Consider the following 22711-nt stretch of genomic DNA (forward strand, 5'->3'; position numbering starts at 1 on the left):
AAGCCATGCAGGCACTCCCCCAAAACTGTTTCTTTCAAGTGTTTGGAGCACATAGAGCTCATTGGAAAGAGAGAGAAAAAAGAGAGAGAGGTAATAATAGTCAACAAATCCTCAAATATGTAGCTAGAAGGTCAGGAAGAAGAATGCAGACTGGAGAAGAACTTGACAGGATCTGCAGTAGTATAAGGGGGTGAGATGTTTGGTGGTGACGAACAGAGAACAAGCGTATTTAGAATTCAGAGCATACCTTTGGACTGAGATTGTGGTAATAGACTGTTCAATTTATGCTATCTTCAGAATTACAATGAAGAATCATACTGAGGAATTTTGGTAATTTACTGCAATGCCTTACACTGATGGCTATGTACTTACTATAAAGTGTCTCTAAAGTAATGATGCCATGAAATTATACACGTAGCATATGAAACTTGTCTGCTTCCTTTGTAATCACACCTTTAGTTTGAAGCTTTGCAAATGTGTTTGTTTTGCAATATTTAATCCCAATTTAGAATTTTGTTTCATCCCCTTTGAAATAAATATAGAAGATACTTTCTGTAATCAGTATGATGCTGGTAAAATGTTCCTTCTTCATTTTCTGATAACACAGTCACTTATTTAGATACCTTCTCCTCCTTTAAAAAATAATAATAATTCACTCTTAGTACTTTGCTCAATCATTATAATTGTTTTGTATGGGTCTGTACATTGTCTCTATATTAACATGCATACCCATCCAAAGTATGTAGTTGGAAAATCCTTTACGTCATGCAGAAAATATTTAATGTGGATTTCCTACGTGGCCAGGCACTGTTCCAGGTACTTAGGATACACTTGTGAACCAAACTAGAAAAGATTCCGGTCCTCATGGAACTGAAAGTTCATCGCAGAGAGATAGATAAAATAAACATAAGCACAAAATAGCAAACCACATAGTATTTAGAACGTGTTAAGTGCTATGGAATAAAGTGAAAAGTAGAGTAACAGAAGGGAAATCAGGAGTGCTGGGAAAATGGCAGTATTAAAAAGAAAGCTCAAGGAAATCTGAGTGAAGATTTGAAGGAGAGGAAATAACCAAATAGTCATATTTGGGATGAGGCACCTGGCAAAAGGAACTGTTAGAGACGAGCATATCTGTCCATTGGCCCAGAGTGAACCAGAAGGAGAATAAGTTAGAAAGGTTACCCTGAACCAGGTCATGAAATTTAGCTTTTTCTCTGAGTGGTGTGGGAGGTCACTAGAATAATTTTTTAATAGAAGATTGACATACTCTAATATAATTTAAATGATAAGAAATATGAGAGTTAAGAGCAAAAGCAAGATTTGTTGAAAGCTATTGTAAGAATCCAGGTGAGTGATTATGGACACAAGTGTAGAGTCAAGCATGACTCTAAGGTTTCTCACCTGAGCAACTGGAAAGATGAAGTTGCTACCAAACGAGATAGATGGGGCACCTGGGTGGCTCAGTCAGTTAAGTGTCCCATTCTTGATTTGGCTCTGGTCATGATCTTATGGTCTGTGAGATCAAGCTCCATGTTGGGCTCTGTGCTGACAGCATGGAGCCTGCTTGGAATTTTCTCTCTCTCTCAAAATAAATGACTACACATTTTGTAAAAAAAAAAAAAAAAAAAAAAGAGAGAGAGAGAGAAGATCCAACACTAAACTCAAGGAACATCAATAGAAAGAGGAAGAAGCAGCAGAGGACAGCAAGATGTGGCAGGTATAATGCCCTAGAACCTCACTACTCAAAGTGTGGTCCATGGGTCAACAACATCAGCACCACTGGGAAGCTGGAACCTCAGCCTCTAAGCCAGACCTGCTGAATCAGAATTGCATTTTAACAAGATTCTACAGGTGATGTGTTCGCACTTTACAGCTTGAGAAGAACTGCCCCAGGAGATAAGAAAAGAAACTATCAAGGAGAAAGGAGTAATGAGCTGTGCCAAATGTGCTAATATGTCAAAGAAGAGGGACTCAGAAGTAACTGCTACCGGCTTTATCACTGTGAAGGTCACTGGTGACCTTGACAAGAGAAGTTTTGTTGAAGTAGTGAGGAGAGCTGAATGACTGGATTAGATTCAAGAGAAAATGGGGAGAGAGGAATTGAAAACAGCCAGTACAGAGAGTTCTTTAAATGAATTTTGCTTTTAATGAGGACAAAGAAATGGGTAGCAAATCATTAGACAAGTGAGGCCAAGAGATTTTGACACAGAAGGAACAACTTTATGTTTGGATGGAAATGATCTAATATCTACCTCTAAAATAAGTGGGGCCAAAGAATATAATGTCTTTCTGACAAGTTATACTCCTAATTTAGCAACAACGAAAAGGAATCCAAATATTTTTTGTGCATCCTTGAGACTCCACTGAGAATTATGATGGAGGTCATCAGGAGAACTCATATGATTTATTGTATACGGAGTAAGTTTCTTTAAGATTTTTGTTAAAGACTGAATCACCGACCATCACATGGAGTGAAGTTATACACTGTGAACATCTGTGCTTCCAGAACACAGAAAGTTTGGTGTGATGTTCATATATACCAAGCTATACTTTTAAAAACTAATAATATGCTTTAAAGGTCTATGCAATCAACATGTGTTAACCACTACTCTAGAAGAACCTTAAACGAACCATCTACAAAACCATAGGTGTCAATTATAGTTTAGTTTTGGCCGGGACAGTCTATGGTTTTCTCTTGGAAATTTAAGCCATTATCTCTGGGAATGATTAACTGTTCACCTATTTAGGTCTTAAAATATTGTCCACCTTATTATTACCAAAAATTGAGTGGGGTGTCTGGGTGACTCAGTAAGTTAAGCGTCTGACTCTTGATTTCTGCCCAGGTCATGGTAGCATCGTTCATGATATCAAGCCCCGTGTTGGGCTCTATGTTGACAGCGTGGAGCCTACTTGAGATTCTCTCCCTCTCCCTCTCTGTCTCTGTCTCTCTCTCAGAATAAATAAATAAACTTAAAAAAAATTTGAAAGTACATAGTAGAAGGAGCAGGGAGACCTGAAGCCTACATTCATAGGACCAATCACTGCACAGTCTATTTTTGTGATTTGGGGCAAATAACTTGATACCTTTGGATCAGACTTTCTTGGTCTGCAAAATGAGAAGAGTAGGCTGCATACATAATGTCTACTTTTTCTTTCATTGCCAACATTCTAAAATCAACTTAATGAGGTATGATTTATAAGCAAAAACACACAAATATTTTAAGCCTATAGCTCCATGAGTTTTGACTATTGTAGGTATCCATCCGTGTAACCACCTCCTCATACAAGATATAGAACGTTTCCACCACCTCAAGAAAATTCCCTCACGCCCTTTTTCAGCCACTCCCTTACTGCCTGAGAGGCAAGCACTCCAGATTTCTCTGGCCGTAGCTTGATTTCACCTGTTCTAGAACTTCATATGAGTGAAATCACAGAGTACATACTCTTTTGTGCTTGGCTTTTTTCATTCAGAGCACTATTTTTAAGATTTATTTATATTATTGCATGTATCAGTAGTTTGTTCCTTTTTTATTGCTAACTGGTATTCCTTTGTGTGAACATACCACAATTTGTTTATCAGTCTTCTGTTGGTGGACATTTGAGTTGCTTCCAGTTTTAAGCTATTCTGACTAAAGCTGCTATGAAAGTCTTGTATGGATCTTTTTGTGGGCTATTTTCTCATTGACTGGAGGTCAATATGTAGAAGTGAAATTACTGGCCATAGGGTAAATGTGTGTTTACCTTTATAAGAAACTGCTAAGCAGTTCTCCAGGGGGATTAGACCATTCTACATTCCCACCGGCAGTGTTTGAGAGCCCCCGTGCTGCACACTTTCATCAACAGTTGGGACTAATGGCATTCTGAGTTTGCCACCCTACTGGGTTAAAATATCTATGGTCACCAAAACAAAACAAACAAACACAAATTATTTCCTGGGGAAATTCTAAATGTTGTGATTTTTAACTTTGAAATAATGGCTACGAAACTCATATTTATTTTCTTCTGCTCTACAACAAAGGAAAAAGTGTTCCTGCATGTGAAGGGAGTAATTCATCTGGGAAGATTTACAATGAGAAGTCGGGATGTCATGCTGACAACAACTTTCTTGGAGGACATAAAAGCTCTGCCACCTACCTATGCAAAGGGGGAATATTTTGCATTTTTGGAAACCTACGGAACCCACTACAGTAGCTCTGGGTCTCTAGGAGGACTCTATGAACTAATATATGTTTTGGATAAAGCAGCCATGGAAGAGAAAGGTACACCTAGAAACAGAGCTCTTACCTCTAAAGCTGTTTTAACCAATCATTATTCCTGTTGCTAACCTCTTTCAATGATTAAAGGCTTTCAGATAAATTCCTATACACTGCTTCTTTGAGAGAACTCTCTCTCTCTGCCCTTTGGCATCAAAATCCTGTTAAAACACCAAATAGCGAATTGACTTCTAGACCTCCAACACGATGACTTGATCATGAACTTGATCACGATGACTTGATCATGACTTGGTCAGCAGCACTACTACAAAATGCACAAAATTATACTGCAATTTAAGATCAGTTGCTTTGAGTGGAATACTACTTAAAAAGTAGAAAAAGTACAAGAGACATAATTCACATCATCTATTTCTTAATCGATAAATGGGTTCCATTACATGTTTGTCAATACTTTTCCAAAGGACTCCTGAGCATTGGAAGGGAAATAGTGTTCTAAATTTTCTCTGAGGGAGGAGGGAGAAAGTAATATTAAGATGTAAATCTAATGTCTTAAAGCAAAGGTGGAAAATTAGTTTTACCTCATAGAATGACAAGTTTAATCATATGGTGGTAGTTGAATTGACTCCACGTTGAGCAGATGTCTGACCACGCTTGAAGTTATGGGAAAGAAGGCCATGGTTGATCATCAATGTCTGCCATGGGTTCAGGAAAGGCCTACGTACTACACAATTACCATACTGGCCTAAAGGTTTCATCTAAGCCTTTTAAGAATAAAGTGCATGCAAAGTGACTGTGTTAATAAGTTTTAATTACTCATTTCGTGAGAAATTGTGGCTAGTTGTAATATTCCTTACAGAGGAGATAGGTGCCAGCATATCTCCTTTCTCTGCCCTCAAATGTTTTCAGCGTGTCTCTTAGGGGTGGAAGTGTTGCCAAAAAAACGTTTCCGTGGCTCTTTCTCTTAGCCTCTGTCTGTTTCAAGTGAAGGATTGGATGTGGCTATGAGCTTACAGCCGGACACTGTCCTCACGGTTTGTAAACATTTTAGAGATGAAACAACTATGAATAGCCAGAACTAACTGCTCTTGATGCCTCAGTCTTGTCTTGAGCGGGTAGAGGTGCTGCCAGGAGAAATGGAATATGAAGTTGTTTGACTTGTACTGCCTCACAGGGCTATACCCTGTGAGACAGCGGAAGGAAGCCTCCTGAGTCCTGTCCGGCAGGCTATTTTGATAAATAGCACGTGGGCAAGGGGCACAAGAGGACTGTGTCTTGAGTGACCTGAAAATCAGAAGAGAAAGGCTCAGCAACGGTGATCAAAACACAAGGAACACTTCAGGCTAAGAGTTGCCTTGGTGAAAAAGCTCCATGAGCTAAAATCTTTAATCTTGGGTAACTCAGACCTACCCACTTAAATTTACCTATCGTCTGACCTTAGTAGACAAGGATCATTAGGTCAATCCTTTGAAAAGGAAGTCATCCTTCTTGCTTCTTCATTGGCAATACCTGAGGACCAAACCACGTCCTACACCTAGATTTGGGATGTCCAGACCCTGTCTGGACAAGAAAAGGCCCACAGCTGAGGCAGAAAATCTAAGCTCATTGGGATCACTTAGATATTTTCATACCCATCTTTGGAATCAAAGTCTTTATGCTTCCTAGGTTAAAGTTGGAAATCTAGTATTCTGGATTCCTTGCATGGCCTTCCATTTTTATCCTCCCTCTTCCTTTCATAGGGAAATCCACCTGATATTTCTCAAGTTCTCACTAGTGGTGGGTACACAAAAACTATTTGCTGAATAAATGAATGCTTAAATGTCCCCAGATCCCTACTTCTATATTTTACTATGAAACCCTGGGACTAACTTCACTTCTCCCTTTCCTTTTTCACAAAGCATTTGTGTGTGTGTGTGTGTGTGTGTGTGTGTTCTGAAATGATAAATAAGACTGAAAACTGACATGGTCAATGAACTGAGGCAGTTTACCCTTGTAATAAAATAATCATTTTCTCTTCTAAATAGATAATAAAGTATATACTTGAATTAAATATTAGGATTTTTCTTCCTAGTAACTGTAGTATCCACACACCAGTGAGTCAGCTTCCAAAACTGATGTCTGCTAAGTAGCATTCATAGGACCAAAGCAAAGTTGTCGCATGTATAAGCCATCTGCTCAAAGCAATGAACTCACTACCTTAATGAACAGAGTCTTCCAAAGAGGAATCTGAGATGTTGATGCATCCCACGACCAAGTTATGAAGTCAATACAGAGAAGTGCTTAACAGCCAGACAACTCTGGTTCATATGGTAACTTGGCTAATTGCTGAATCCCACTGGCAGGTAACTTATCTGCTCTGTCGTTCCATATCCTCATCTGTAAAATGAGGATAATAGAACTTACCTTGAAAGGTTAATGTGAGGATTAAATTAATTGATGTTTGGAAAGATTTGGGGTATATGATGAGCATTGAATATATGTTAGACATCAAAGTCTGTCTCCCATGATGTTAGAAGTAAAGGACTTTACTGTAACTGCCCTATTCTGAGTGATGTCTCTTTTAAACAAGAAGTAAATTTATATGTCCTTTGTTAGTAAGTTGACGAGCAAATTCAAAAGGAGGCCACTAGATTCTAATATTATCCATTCATCAGTTGATGGACTTTTAGGCTCTTTCCATAATTTGGCTATTGTTGAAAGTGCTGTTGTAAACATTGGGGTACGAGTGCCCTATGCATCAAAGCAGAGGAGATATGACCTTGCATTTGAGTTCAGTAATAATGTCTAGGAATCCGAGTATGTTTCTTACAAAATAGTACAATTGAAATGTATTTATTGAAATAATTTAAACATTATTTAATGATTTTCAACTAAATACATTAAACAGGCGTTGAAATAAGGGATGTACAGAGATGCCTCGGGTTTAGTTTGGATGCTTCTCTGAATGCTGGAGCTGAACTCACAGGAAAGATCAATAAAAACGATTGTTTAAAGAGGGGTGAAGGTGGAACTGGTAAGTATGGCCTACCTCACTAGTTTAAAAAAAAGGAGGAGGTGTTGTCAATGAACACTGCCCCATCACTATGAACTCTCTTTATTGTCCATCCTCTTTACTAAACAAACAAACAAGCAAAACCTTTGAGTGATTTAAAACTTTTATTTTTACAGCGGTATGAACACAAGTACCCACGGACATGTATTCATTGGAAACATCATTGCTCAGGCCACACAGTGTGCAGCTCTCGGAAAGGCACTTACACTGTAGTCTTTGTAGATTTGCACATTTATCCTGGCAATGGTAGAAGGCCAATGGTAGAAAACGTCTTCAGCAAAAATCTCCTTTCCCCCCCTAATCTTAGCAAAGTTTCTGAATAGACTAGTGGCATACTGTATGTGACCATAAACAGAGGAGAAGACTGAAACCATTTCCCTAATTCAGTCTTCCTCCTGGCTCAAAACCCCTAATCCGCCTTCGTCCAATGAGTCAAAAGGTATAAACTTCCAGTTATAAGATAAATAAGTGCTGGAGATGTAATGTACAGCCTGATGACTGTAGCTAACAGTGCCGTGTGATATAAAAGTTGCTAAGAGAGCAGAAACTAAAAGTTTTCAGCCCAGGAAAAGATAAATTTTTTGTAGCTGTACGAGATGATGTAGGTGGTAATCATTTTGTGATATATGTGTATGGCAAAGCATTCTTTCTAAGTAGACCTTAAACTTTTACAGTGTGTCAACTATATCTCAATAAAACTGGGGGTGGGGGGGAAGTAATTCCAACCCATCCTTAACATTCAACCAGTGCATAACTTTTTTAAAAACATAAATATCTTTAGTATAAATGTTGCTTGTGTTGTTAATACTTAGCAGATGTACAAGCATGAGATAGTGCTAGAGTGCTCAATTTTTACTCTAATCAGAAATCCCTGAGAATATTTTTGGACATACAAATGCTTGAGACTTCCCTTTAGAGAAGCAGCTGATAGTGGGGAGGCAGAGAGAGAAAAGCCTAGTGTTTTTTTTTTTCTTTAATTTTTTTTTTCAACGTTTATTTATTTTTGGGACAGAGAGAGACAGAGCATGAACGGGGGAGGGGCAGAGAGAGAGGGAGACACAGAATCGGAAACAGGCTCCAGGGTCTGAGTCATCAGCCCAGAGCCTGACGCGGGTCTCGAACTCACAGACCGCGAGATCATGACCTGGCTGAAGTCGGACGCTTAACCGACTGCGCCACCCAGGCACCCCATGCCTAGTGTTTTTAAAAGCATACCAAACACTAACATGTGGCCATGATAAGAAACCACTGCTGAGTGCAAAAAAAAAAAAAAAAAAAAAATTGAACTTGCCATCGAAAGTCCTAATTTCAATATTTGACCCTCAGGCTAGTCTTGGGCTAGTCACTCCACCTCTCTGAGTCTCAGTTTTCTCATCTATAAAAATGAAAAAGATAAACAAAAATCTTCTTGAAATTCCTTCCAGCTCAAAAAATTTACAACTCTATAAGATTCACAAAAGTGTGTTAAAAGTCTGGAGAGAGAAACTGAAGGAGAGAGGAGTAGGAATTTAGGATGGAAAAAAATTTTGTTTTTCACCTGATTCTTTTTTACACTCTCTGATTTTTTTTTTGTAATATTAAATTAGTTTGAAGCAAAGTTATATAAAATGTAATTATGAAGTAAGTCTTAAAACAAAAAATTTCTAGTACATCCCAAAAGTCACGTTCAGTTCCCACGTATGCATGGGCATAAGTGATGAATTTGGAATCATCAATGTATCTAAATCATCATTTTTTTTTAAGACAACTGGAGTCTACAATTGACTACTAATAAAACTTGCTCTTGGAGATTTTGGGTGAAAAAATTATATAAGTAAAATTCAATAAATATATTAAACTATACTTTTTGAAAAGGTTCAATAAATGTTGATCAAATGTCACAGAACTATAAATGTTTCACTTATATCCTCTTTCTCTTCTCAGTAAACATCACTAGTGATAACCTTATAGATGATGTTATTTCACTCATAAGAGGAGGAACCCAAAAATATGCATATGAGCTGAAAGAGAAGCTTCTCAAAGGAGCCAAAACGGTTGATATGACTGACTTTGTAAATTGGGCCACTTCCTTAAATGATTCTCCAGTGCTCATAAGTCAAAAAGTAAGGGATGTTTATTTTCTTTTTTTTTTCCTATTCTATAAGGTCCAATGAAAATTTTTATTTATTCATTTTTAAAGGTAATAATTTATTTTTATTTACATGCATATAATCATAAGCTTTTTATTTTTTTTATTTTTTTAATATGAAATTTATTGTCAAATTGGTTTCCATACAACACCCGGTGCTCATTCCAACAGGTGCCCTCCTCAATGCCCATCACCCACTTTCCCCTCTCCTCCACCCCCCATCAACCCTCAGTTTATTCTCAGTATTTAAGAGTCTCTTATGGTTTGCCTCCTTCCCTCTCTGTAACTTTTTTTTCCCCCTTCTCCTCCCTGCCCTGGTCTTCTGTTGAGTTTCTCAGGATCCACATATGAGTGAAAACATATGGTATCTGTCTTTCTCTGTATGACTTATTTCACTTATTTCACTTAGCACAACACTTTCCAGTTCCATCCACATTGCTACAAAAGGCCAGATTTCATTCTTTCTCATTGCCAAGTAGTATTCCATTGTATATATAAACCACATCTTCTTTATCCATTCATCAGTTGATGGACTTTTAGGCTCTTTCCATAATTTGGCTATTGTTGAAAGTGCTGTTATAAACATTGGGGTACGAGTGCCTCTATGCATCAGCACTCCTGTATCCCTTGGGCAAATTCCTAGTAGTGCTATTGCTGGGTCATAAGGTAGATCTATTTTTAATTTTTTGAGGAACCTCCATACTGTTTTCCAGAGCGGCTGCACCAGTTTGCATTCCCACCAACAGTGCAAGAGGGTTCCCGTTTCTCCACATCCTCGCCAGCATCTATAGTCTCCTGATTTGTTCATTTTAGCCACTCTGACCGGCGTGAGGTGGTATCTCAGTGTTGTTTTGATTTGTATTTCCGTGATGAGGAGTGACGTTGAGCATCTTTTCATGTGCCTGTTGGCCATCTGGATGTCTTCTTTAGAAAAGTGTCCATTCATGTGTTCTGCCCATTTCTTCACTGGATTATTTGTTTTTTGGGTGTGGAGTTTGGTGAGTTATTTATAGATTTTGGATACTAGCCCTTTGTCCAATATGTCATTTGGACATGGGAATCGTTTCCCATTCCATCGGTTGCCTTTTAGTCTTGTTGATTGTTTCCTTTGCAGTGCAGAAGCTTTTTATCTTTGTGAGGTCCTTCATTTTTGCTTTTAATTCCCTTGCCTTTGCAGATGTGTCAAGTAAGAAATTGCTGCAGCGGAGGTCAGAGAGGTGTTTTCCTGCTTTCTCCTCTAGGGTTTTGATGGTTTCCTGTCTCACATTCAGGTCCTTCATCCATTTTGAGTTTATTCTCATGAATGGTGTAAGAAAGTGGTCTAGTTTCAGGAATGTTTATTTTCAAATAGAAGACTTTAAAATTTTCTTATTAAATGTAACTGTTGGTTACATTTAACTTCTTCTGAACGGTTAACTTCTTCTGAAAGAGATGTGAGCATTCAAATGCACTCCTATGTCATCCCTGGAAAGAAGTGTGACATAGAGGAAAGGCATAACGTGTGGCATCACACCAGCCCAGGATGAGTTCAGCTCTCTGTCCTTCTCTAAATGTGTAAAGTTTTCTGACCTCTGCAATGCTAAATTCTCCAGGGCTTCATGTTTATTTTGAGGATTTAATAAGATTACTTGTGTAGAGCCTGTAGCACAGACTGGCACCAAATAGGTGCCCAAGAATTGTTAGTTCCCTTCCATCTGCCCCTGGTTGTCCCTTGCCATCAGGTGGCATCATACCACCACTTCCAACACAGGAGAATCTTTAAGGGCCTTCATGAAAGGGAAGTGCATGAGGTCTCAGAAAATAAGACCAAGGGTGAGCGGTTCTTATGGTCCAGAAATTCTTTCTTTTTTGTATCTTGATTACAGTCTTGAGTTTATAAACCCATTAGTACTTATTTCTAGGGGAAACACACTGCATTGTAATCATAAAGATATAAATGCCAGTGTCATTTAGCCCCATCATTCTTCTCCCCAAACTAACTAAAAAGAGTAAGTGTTTTCCTTTATTCCATATTTGTTTTCCTACTTCCCTTTATAGCTTTCCATTTCCCTGTGTGTTATAAAATTTTCCCTCAGGTCAAGTTATCTTTTACCTCAATTTCAGTTTGATTAACTTGAGTTACAGTCATGTTGGCATTTTGATAGGACTAGTTATTAGAGATTTTTGTCACTTCATCCCATTTTATTGTCCTTAAAGAATGAGTGAAGCTACCAAAACCATCTCATTTATGAGAGGGAAGAAGTCGGAACCTGGAAAATTGTAGTCTTTTCCTTTTAGATTGCAGAAATCTAGCCATTCATAAATGTGCTGACATATCTATGAAACTTCAAATATTTTGCCCCACAGGTAGGACAAAAAGGGAGAAAAGCTTGGCCAAATTTGCATGTCTATATGTGAAATTAAAGCCAGAAGAGATCCTTTTTGTTTTATTATGTTTAAATAATATTTATTTGAAATAATAATTATTTGAAACTCAATAAAAATAGATCTGTCAGAAAATCTTAAATAAGAATTAATTTGGAAGATGTTTACATCCAGATGGACACAAATTGTCTTGTCTTCTCATCTCTAAATTCAGCTATCCTTGTATGGATCCAAACTTGTTCCCTGATCTTAATCATAGTCCAGTATATTCTAGAGCCAATTTATTATTTTTTTTAACGTTTATTTATTTTTGAGACAGAGACAGAGCATGAACAGGGGAGGGTCAGAGAGAGAGGGAGACACAGAATCGGAAGCAGGCTCCAGGCTCTGAGCCATCAGCCCAGAGCCCGACGCAGGGCTCGAAGTCACGGACCGTGAGATCGTGACCTGAGCCGAAGTCAGACGCTCAACCGACTGAGCCACCCAGGCGCCCTATTCTAGAGCCAATTTAAAGAATCTCAAGTAAATAAAACATCTGCTGAAGATTTACTACTAGATTTACCAGAACTATTCAAAGACCTTCATTAACTCTATGGGACAGTCCTGCTGGCTGGATGCAAAGTATAGTTTATCCTATTTTCAAGGGCAACTATTGACTCCAGATATTTATTTGTTTGTTTGTTTGTTTGTTTGTTTATTTATTTATAGCAAGTGGGGGGGAGTGCAGAGGGAGAGAGAGAATCTCAAGCAGGTTCCACACCCAGCATAGAGCCCAACCCAGGGCTCAATCTCATGACCATGAGGTCATAACCTGAGCTGAAATCAAGACTCAGACACAACCAACTGAGCCACCCAGGTGCCCTGACCTCCAGATTTTTAGATTAGTAGGCATTCCATCTAAAATACCTGTATAACCTTCTTTATTCATACATGGGAAGCCTGGACTTTTCAGATCAATATTCTACCTAAGAAAATGGCAACAATAGTGAGTCACCCAGCAACCACTTTTTAAAATTTATCTTCTTGTAGATAAAGTTCAGAAAATAGTTAAAATATTGTGTTCTTTATTGACTTTGCATGACTTTTAAATCCCTAAAGAGATATGAGATATAGTGTGGTTTGACCTTGAAATAGATTCCAAGTTATTTTGATTTTATAAATGCAGAAGTGGTTTTTTGTTTTTGGTTTTTTGGTTTTTTTTTTTTTTTTTTTTTGGTTAATTAGAAGCTATTCCATGAGGTAATTAAGCAATCTATAATCACTAATTAATTCTTTGGTAAGTTGAAGCATTCTATTGTCTATGGATGACACCTTCAAACATCAGGGATAGTCTTAAGAATTGATCCTTCTATTTAACTATTTAAAGAATTGGTGAAACCTCTTCCCACCCACACTCCCCACCACACTAAACTATTAACTGGCTTATGTGTAATCCTCTGAGCAAATGAACTCCATTATCTAGATATTTATGTTGCAAACAGTTTATCTTGGAGAAAACACTGGGAGGTTATATTACTCTAAAGAATTTCACAGAGATTTTCTAAGTAAAGCAGTTATATATAACACAACACAACATAACAGCATAATTTAATATATTTTTCCACAGTAAACTAAGAAACAAATAAAATAAAAAATAAAGTAACTATGGCCATGCTCTATGAAGTAGAACCTCATGGCTCTGATTCTCCATTTGTCCGTGTGCTTCAGCAGACCCCAAACCTCTGTTTGAGGAATGTGTTGACCCAGCCCAAGAATTTTTTCTCAGCCCTTCTTCAGGCAGAGGAGAAAGAGCCTCACCTTTCAGTATTCGCTTTTGTCAGAGTCTTCAACTTTCATGAAAGCATATTATTTCTATTTCCAGCTGGCCTGAATGTTAACACAACATTTCTACATTTTATCTCAACAGAATAGCTGAACTTTGGTTTCTTCTTAAGCTTACCACTACAAACTAGTTATAAAAATGTCAGTTGAGGAAATTACATTTATTAATGATTGCCTGAGAGATATAAAGTTTATTATTTCCTCTAAAGCAATAGCAGCAGAGATCAGTATAGCTAGCATGTAGCAAATTGGCTTCCTGTAAAGTTTTGTTTTTGCCAAGTTATATAACTCACTGCATTATTTACTAAAAGGATGTTACATAATACAGTGTCTCCTTTATGAGAACTCATGGGAGATATTACTCTTTAAACTCAGTTTCATGGATCATTTTGTTTCTCTTGTGAACGACGTAAATATTTCTTAAATGCATGTGACCATTAAATTCAGTTGTCTTACTCAGTGCACTAGAAAATATCCCCAAATTTGTGACCCACCTGATGCCAATGGGTCAGTCCTCCTAGCATGAATTTTGTGTTGCCTTTGCCTTCATCTTGCCTTTTATCCTCCGTCCTCCCTTTCTTGTTTCCCTCAACCAATCTTATGCACCCATATGTCAAGCTATATTGAGCACTTTCTGGAACAACCTAGGTAATAATGAATCATTTACCTGCCATTTTTGTTGTGCAACTCTTCGCAGTGAGGCGTGGGATGTTAAAGAGCATAAGTATTTCAAGGACCTGTAGTCACGGTGCTCTGTGTTGTCCTCATTACAGTTACAAAGATGTAGTGAAAGTCAGTCCTAACTCACTTGTTAGGGATAAAAAGAACACTCATATGGGGCGCCTGGGTGGCTGAGGCAGTTAAGCCTCCAACTCTTGATTTCAGCTCAGGTCCTGATCGCATGGTTTGTGGGCTTGAGTTCCACGTAGGGCTCTGCGCTGACAATGCAGGAGTCTGCTTGGGATTCTCTCTCCGTATATATAAGAAACCTCAATTTACTTCATTTTATTTATTATTTTTTAATGTACTTCATTTTTAAACTATATTTCAATTTATTTGTATGTTATTAGCATGTTTCATGTTTCATGACTACAAATAGTAGAAAGATACAATTAGCTAGTATAGGAGACAAAGGAGAACTGTTCTCTTAATTAATGGAAAGCCAAAATTTATCAGAAAAAGACACTTCACCAAGTACATTTTCATTGTTCTCTGTCTTCTTGAGGGAGTTTTGCCTCCAGGGTTTGAGGCTTCTCTGAAATTATGGTCATTACATGACCTTCCTCTTTATCTCTTTGAACACTTTGTTTAGGCATTTCATCCACATTGTAGTTTCCCCATGACCCTCTCTTCCTGTATCTTAGATTATCTGGCCTTGACTTTCCTTTAAAAGGTAAAACAAGATGAATGTCTTTTCCCAAAAACCAAAATAACTCTGCCACATGCTTGTGTTGTTCACGCCAATGTGGCAATGTCTGTAAGAGGCTACTTTCTTCCAAATAAATATAACATAGTTAAAATCTAAATCCTATATACTAGTTTATAAAAGAGTGTGCTGGTGAACATTTGCATTGACTGTGGAAGTTCTTGGTATATTCTGGATATAAGCCTAGTCTCAGTTAAAGGTATTATAAAAGGTTTTTTTTCATTTGAGGACCTTCACCTTTCAATGATATTTTTGGTAACAGATGTTCTCCTTTTTACTTTTTATTTTGAAATAGTTTTAGACTTACTGTAAAATGGCATTTTACAGTACAGACAGTAAACCTGCAAAAATAGCACAGAGTTCACATGCACCCTATAACCGGCAGCCCCTGATGTTAACAACTTACACAACCATCGTGCAGTTAATCAAAATAAGAAAATTAGCATTGTCTAACCTACAGAGCTTATTTAAAATTCACCAGTTTTTCCCCTAATATCTTTTATCTGTTCCAAGATCCAATCAAGATCCCACACTGCAACTAGTTGTAATGGCCCCTTAGTCTCCTCGATTCTGGGACAGTTTCTCAGACTTTTCTCATCTTTCAGGACCTTGACATTTTTGGATGAGTCAGCTGTTATGTCAAATGTCCCTCAATTTAGGCTTAGAGAAGATTGAGGTTATCCATTTGGAAAGATACCACAGAAGTGACGTTGCGTCCTTCTCAGTACATCATATCAGGAATTATAATGTTGGAGTTTTTTTTATTTTGACATAGTCAAATATATATATTTCCTTTCATTATAGTTAGTGCCATTATGTCCTGTTTAAAATCTTTCCCTATTTCAAGGTCTTGAAGATGCTGTCCTATATATTTTCTTGCAGAAGCTTTATTGTTTTGCTTTTACTTTTTGACCTACAATCAAACTAGATTTGTTTTTCTGTGAGTGATATAACCTTTGAAGTGACCTTTTAAGAAATCTCCTATGAATATCTCATTGTCCAAGAACAATTTCTATCATTGATTATATCTATTAAAATCAAATATCAGTCTACTTTCAAAGTGCTATGACTTTTTACTTAGATGATTTTAAGATCTACTCCATTATCTTTGTTTTTTTTTTAGTAGTTTTACCCTGATATGGCTATGTGTGAAAAGAAAAAATTATAGCCTTGCTTTTCATTAATGGGGTACCTCTGTATCTTCCACTGGCTTGTTTTACTCTCAGCCATTAGCTCTTCAAATATTGCTTCTTAAATATTCTCTCCTTCTGGGACTCAAATTATATGGATCTTTCCTCTTCTCCCCCATCCATTTTTACTATTATTACTTTAGAGAGAGAGTGGGAGAGACATAGAGCTCCAGCATGGAGCCCAATGCGGGGCTGGATCCCACGATCCTGGGATCATGACCTGAGTCAGAATCAAGAGTCAGATGCTTAACTGACTGAGCCACCCAGTCACCCTGTCTTTTATGTTTCCTACCTGCTTTCTGTATTTCCCAATCTTTTATCACTTTATGCTTCATTGTCAGTATTTTCTCCTTACCTATATTCTAATTCATTAATTTTGCTTCTGTTGTATCACGGCTTCTATTTAACCAGTCCGTAAACTGGCATATTAATGTCAACTTTTTTTTTTTTAACATTTATTCATTTTTGAGAGACAGAGAGAGACAGAGCGTGAGTGTGGAGGGGCAGAGAGAGAGGGAGACACAGAATCCAAAGCAGGCTCCAGGCTCTGAGCTGTCAGCACAGAGCCCGATGTAGGGCTTGAACCCACGAACCTCAAAATGGTGACCTGAGCTGAAGTCAGACGCTTAACTGACTGAGCCACCCAGGTGCCCCTAATATCAACTTATAATATCTTTATTTGTTTATTTTTCCCAAGTCCTCTGTTTTAAAAAGTAACTTCTGGTTTTCTGCTACAATTGCTGATCTTCTCCCTTATGGCCCGACTCATGTAAACATAGTGCTTCAAAAGTCTGTCTGGTAGATCAAATCTTGTCATCCTCACAGCTCTGCTTTAGCTTCTAGGGTTTCTACTGGTTCTTGTTCATGTCACCTGGTTTCCTGTGTACCTAGTTATTTTTATTGGGGGGCTGAATATTACACTTTAAAAATTCTTCTAGGAGTAGCGTGAGGCCTTGGAATGATTTTCTTTTCTTCCAAAGAAAATATATGTTTACATCTGGAAAGCTTCTGGGGTTACAATGATTCAAGATTTTTTTAATGCGAACCAGACTGCAGTCTCTGCGAGGCCACCCACTTCTGGCTCCCTCTCACTTCCAGGACTGTAGGGCTTTGGGTCCCAACCCAAAGCATGGCTTCTTTTCCTTTGCTGTCCCTGAATACCAGCCTTTCCCCCCACCCCCACCAGCCCAGTGATGTGCTCCTTTACCTCAGCCCCTCTGCAGCCTGTTCCCAAATTAGGCAAATGTGTCAAAAGGGGACTGTGGCCCAAAAATACTAGGCTCACCTCCCAGAATTTCCACCTCCTCCCAGAACGTAGCCCAATATGTATTACCTCATTAACTCTCCAGGGCCTTCAAGCAGATTTTTAATTTTGGTTTTATTTGTCATTGCCCTCAGAGAAAAAAAGTTCAGTTGACATTATTCAATCCGTCATTACCCACATGTAGTATTTTTGTTTTAATCTCTTTCTTGAGTCTTTGGATTCCAGTTCCTTTTAAATTTGTAGCCTCCTGTTTCAAAATGCTATGCCACCCAAGGACCTCAGTTTCTAATGATTTATTTACTCAAACAAGTCTTTGAGTCACACAACTGAATTTGTTGATATAGACACCTTCTACATATGTTGTGGCTTTTCCACCATAAGAATTTTGTTGTTGTTGTTGTTGTTGTTGTTGTTTGAGAGAGAGAGCTAGTGAGTGGGGGAGAGGGGCAGAGGTAGAGAAAGAGAGAATCACAGCAGGTTCCAGACTCAGCACAGAGCCTGATACAGGTCTCAATCCCAGGACCCTGGGATGCTCAACTGAGTGAGTCACCCAGGCACCCCTCCACCATAGCGACATTTCAAATTCTGTATGACTGGAATGCTCTTCTTTCTGTCCCAGCACCCTCAAATCTCAGCGGAAGGGTCATTTTCTCAGGAAAGCCCTTCCAAGCTTCCTCGATTCAGTTGTAGCAACTATGTATTTGACCCCAGGAATTTATGCAGAAGAAACCATATTACTTCATTTTCTTTAATTCTAATTAAATTTGGTATTGAGATTCCATCCCTTCCTACTGCTGGAAAATTCATCCTTTAATCATTTGTTGGATGGGGTTCAGGGAAGTCTTATTGCCCAGATCAATACAAGAACCCTGATGCTTCAGTTGGGGAACTGGGAATATATGTATATATTTAATCCACGGTGGTCACCCTAATAACCTCATTGTTCAAACTCACATGTTCCCTTGAAGTCAAGTGGTTCCAAGCCTTCTATGCCAAGATTGTACATGGGAGTCCCTGGCAAAACTGGATCCCTAGTCCTTGATATGGACCTGCCTTCTCTAGGGACTCTCTGCTTTTCCTCAAATAGCTGCCAGAGATCCAGTTTATGGTTTCTTGTCCCCTGAGGGACGTACTAAGTCAGGAGGAATCTCCTGCCTCAGTGGCATTCTTCTCACACCCTTTCTCCCAGTAAAAATTCCTCAGTGAGTTCAGGCTTTTATGGGTGGGGGAAAGCCAACAAAGAATTTGCCTTCAGGGGCTTTCTGATCTTGGCCTTGCACACAAAGCCCCAGTTTGACCAGAGACACTGGCTACCTGTTGGAAGCGAGGAGGAGGGGAAAAGGCAGCATAAACAATTCACAAAATAATGTCAGTATGTTATCCTGAGAAAAGTTTAAGTCCATGATTGTCCATTTTTAAAACACATATACCCATCCCGTATAGTACCTATCATGGTTTCCGTTTTATGTGTGATTATTTTAATATCCGTCTTCTTGCTTGCATAATGTGACCTCCTTACCTCCATAATGATCACAGAGATCATGCCTAGCTTTGATCACTCCTATAGTCTATCAGCAAACATCATACCTGCCAATAATAATCATTCAATAAGCCTTTGTTGAGGGGCACCTGGGTGGCTCAGTCGGTTAAGCGTCCGACTTCGGCTCAGGTCAGGATCTCACGGTCTGTGAGTTCGAGCCCCGCGTTAGGCTCTGTGCTGACAGCTCGCAGCCTGGAACCTACTTCGGATTCTGTGTCTCCCTCTCTCTGACCCTCCCTCATTCATGCTCTGTCTCTCTCTGTCTCAAAAATAAATAAACGTTAAAAAAAAAAACACCTTTGTTGAATTAATGAATGGACAAATAATTCAGTGAATGGTACTGCACAAGCTCCATCAGTAGAAAAAGTTCTAAAATTAAATGTTTGCTTTCTTGTAGCTGTCTCCTATATATAATCTGGTTCCAGTGAAAATAAAAGACGCACACCTAAAGAAACAGAATTTAGAAAGAGCCCTTGAAGATTATATCACTGAATTCAATGTGAGGAAATGCAACCCATGCCAACATGGAGGTACTGTGATCCTGCTGGATGGAGAATGTCTGTGTACCTGCCCAATGGCATTTACAGGAATTGCCTGTGAAACCAGAAAAAACCCAAAAACTTCTCAAGGTGAGAGCAACTTATTTTATATCACTAGGGACAAAACTATGCATTTTGAGGTTACTTAATTTGAAAATTAGGTCTTAAACTAATGTGTATTAAACGTCTAGGCTATCCATGTAAACAGAGGATAAATAGTGAACACATAAAATGGACAAAGCAGACTTTATAGGTCTTTTAGCATGCAATTTTACATCTTCTACCTCTACATTTAAACAGAACTATTATTTTTTTAACTGTAATGATTGGCCCTTGAACAACATGAGTTTGAACTGAATGAGCCCACTTATATGTGGATATTTTACAGTATAGTACTATACATAGATTTTCTCTTCCTTACAACTTTCTTAATAAAATTTTCTTTTCCCTAGCTTACTTTATTGTAATAATACCCTATATAACACATATAACATACAAAGTGTGTATTAATCAATTCTTTATGTTATTGGTAAAGCTTCTGGTCAACAGTAAGCTCTTAGTAGTTAAGGTTTGGGGGAGTCAAAAGTTATACACAGATTTTCAACTGTGTGGGGCATCAGTACCCCTAACCTTTGTTAGCATTGTTCAAGGGTCAACTGTAATTTTTTAAAGCAAGTAAGCAAAATTCCTATCTCTCTAAAAGTCTTTTAATATTTTTCAATGAAGGTTTTCTTCACATGTTCTTATAAACACCCTTGCATAAGATGCACTTCAAAGTTGAATACCCAAGACCTATGTCTTTTAGGTTTGCTTTTTCAGATTGCAAGAAACAGATACAGACAATACAATTGCCTCCACAAGTACAGTTCGTGTTTATGAAGATCTGAAATATAATTTATCACTGTTAAAGATACAAAACCCTCTCAAGATATTCAAAAATTGCTGTAGCAACCTAATTATCTTGTTGTTAATACTGTAATAACACTGCCATTTTCATGACTCGGTTTCTCTCTCTCTTTATCACCTCTGCTTCTACTGCTTCTGACTATCTTTTCTCAGTGCCTTCTGCATTCAAAATTTCCTAAGACTCTATGGAGGATGTCATGGTACACAGCCCGGGTCTGCCTTCAGGATCAAGCACCCATCCCCCCACCTCCTATGAGTGTTACCTGCTGACATTTCACAGCTGAGTCTCTCTTCAGGAATTGCCCTGTAACAAGGGAGTGGTGCCCAAGATTATGCTCCCAATCTGAAAGAAGCCCATATCTGATAACTGGTCAATGTGGTTGGTATCTGATGGGCCGCCCCACTTGCGTCAATTGGTACAGCTCTGGAGCACTATTCAGCTTTGGAGCTTCTTGTATGATTTGCTGAAGCCTCTGTTGCAAGAGCATTACAATTGAACTTCCCCTTATTCCCAGTTGTGCTACCCATACTCCTAACATATTTCCCCCCAAAACACATGCTAATAAATCTATTGCATACAAACTCAGATGCTCAGAGTCTCTTTCCAAGGAAATGCTATCTGCTACAAAATCTGGTTGGGTCAATTGAATATTATTCCATTATCCAGTACATAGTGTTCCGAACAGGAGGAATTTCTAATGATAGCATAAGCTCCTGGCCTTCCTTATGTCTGTTCTGTATATAGCGGACTTTTGCCAAGGCACTGACTTTTGTTTCAAACATATATGGACACAGTAGCAGGGTCAATTATCTAAAACAAGGTTTTTATATGTTTGCTTTAATTAAAGGCAAAAACTAGACTGTGGGCACAGAAGGTGCTTGGGACTCATGGACTCACAGTAAGATACACTTGTAAAAGACTAACCAAAGACTTGAATTTGGGGAAGGTGTTCAGGAACTATTTGGTATTATTATTATTGATGCTCATCTCTACATCTTTTTCTTAATATGCAAGCAAATAAGAAACACACACACACACCTTCCTTCTCGATTTGTGTTCTTAACCCAATGGTAGTAAAGTATATACACTGATCCATGTCTGGTTTCATCACTTAAAATATATCTTAGGAATGTTTCCTTATTGTTTATTATTATTATTATTATTATTATTACTTATTCATTTTTATTTAAGCTAAAAAAACCAGATCACCAATTTCTCCCATTCCACCCCCACCTCCACCTCTCACAACCACCAATCTGTTCTCTATATCTATGAGTTTGGTGTTTTGTTTTTCTGTTTCTTTAGATTCCACGTATAAGAGATTATATAGCACTTCTCTTTCTCTGTATGACTTATTTCATTTGCCATGATGCCCTCAAAGTGCATAAATGTTGTTCTTTTTTATGGCTGAATAATATTCCATTGCATATATATACCACAGTTTCTTTATCCATTTATCCATTGATGGACACTTAAGTTGCTTCCATGTCTTGGCTATTATAAATAGGGCTGCAATAAACATAGGGGTGCATATATCTTTTTGAGTTAGTGTTTTCATTTTCTTCAGATAAATAACCAGAAGATAAATAACCAGAAGATCCACCAGAATTGGTGGATCATATAGGAGTTCTATTTTTAATTTTTTTAGGAAACTCCGTAACATTTTCCATAGTGGCCGCACCAATTTACATTCCCACCAGTAGTGTGCGTGGGTTTACTAACACTTGTTATCTCTTGTCACATCTTCACGAACACTTATTGGTTTTTTATCTTTTTGATAATAGCCATTCAAACAGGTGTGAGGTGATATCTCCCTGTGGTTGCGATTTGCATTGATATTAAGCATCCTTCATGTTCCTATTGGCCATCTGTATGTCTTTTTTGGAGAAATGTCTCTTCAGATCTTCTTCTGCCCATTCCTTAATCAAGTTATTATTATTATTATTATTTGCTATTGAGTAGCATGAGCTCTTTATGAATTTTGGATATTAGCCCCTTATCAGATATATGGTTTGCAAATATTTTCTCCCATTCAGTAGGTTGCCTTTCCATTTTGTTGATTTCCTTTGCTGTGCAGAAGCTTTTTAGTTTGCTGTAGTCCCACTTGTTTTTTGCGTTTTGTGTTTTGTTTTTGTTTTTCTGTTTGTTTTTTGTTTTTGTTTTTTTTTGTTTCTGACGCTTTTGCTTTTTGTGTTAGATTCAAACAGTCACTGCCAAGACCCATGTCGAGGAGTTTCCTATGTTTTCTTCTAAGAGCTTTATGGTTACA

The 22711-nt window shown here is 38.0% G+C and overlaps 1 protein-coding gene across 1 annotated transcript in view; it reads left to right on the plus strand.

Annotated features, from left to right (window-relative positions):
- Positions 1 to 21027, plus strand: part of C9 (complement C9) — a 53728-nt gene extending 32701 nt beyond the window's left edge. Inside the window, exons 7-11 of the mRNA XM_015067597.3 lie at positions 4019 to 4259; positions 7099 to 7224; positions 9187 to 9365; positions 19394 to 19625; positions 20595 to 21027. Coding sequence (XP_014923083.1) covers positions 4019 to 4259; positions 7099 to 7224; positions 9187 to 9365; positions 19394 to 19625; positions 20595 to 20620 — 804 coding nt within the window. The 3' untranslated portion in view covers positions 20621 to 21027. The remainder of the gene's footprint in view (positions 1 to 4018; positions 4260 to 7098; positions 7225 to 9186; positions 9366 to 19393; positions 19626 to 20594) is intronic.
- Positions 21028 to 22711: the final 1684 nt, after the last annotated feature.

This window comes from Acinonyx jubatus, chromosome A1 (genome assembly GCF_027475565.1).
Source record: "Acinonyx jubatus isolate Ajub_Pintada_27869175 chromosome A1, VMU_Ajub_asm_v1.0, whole genome shotgun sequence".
Lineage (NCBI taxonomy): Eukaryota > Metazoa > Chordata > Mammalia > Carnivora > Felidae > Acinonyx > Acinonyx jubatus.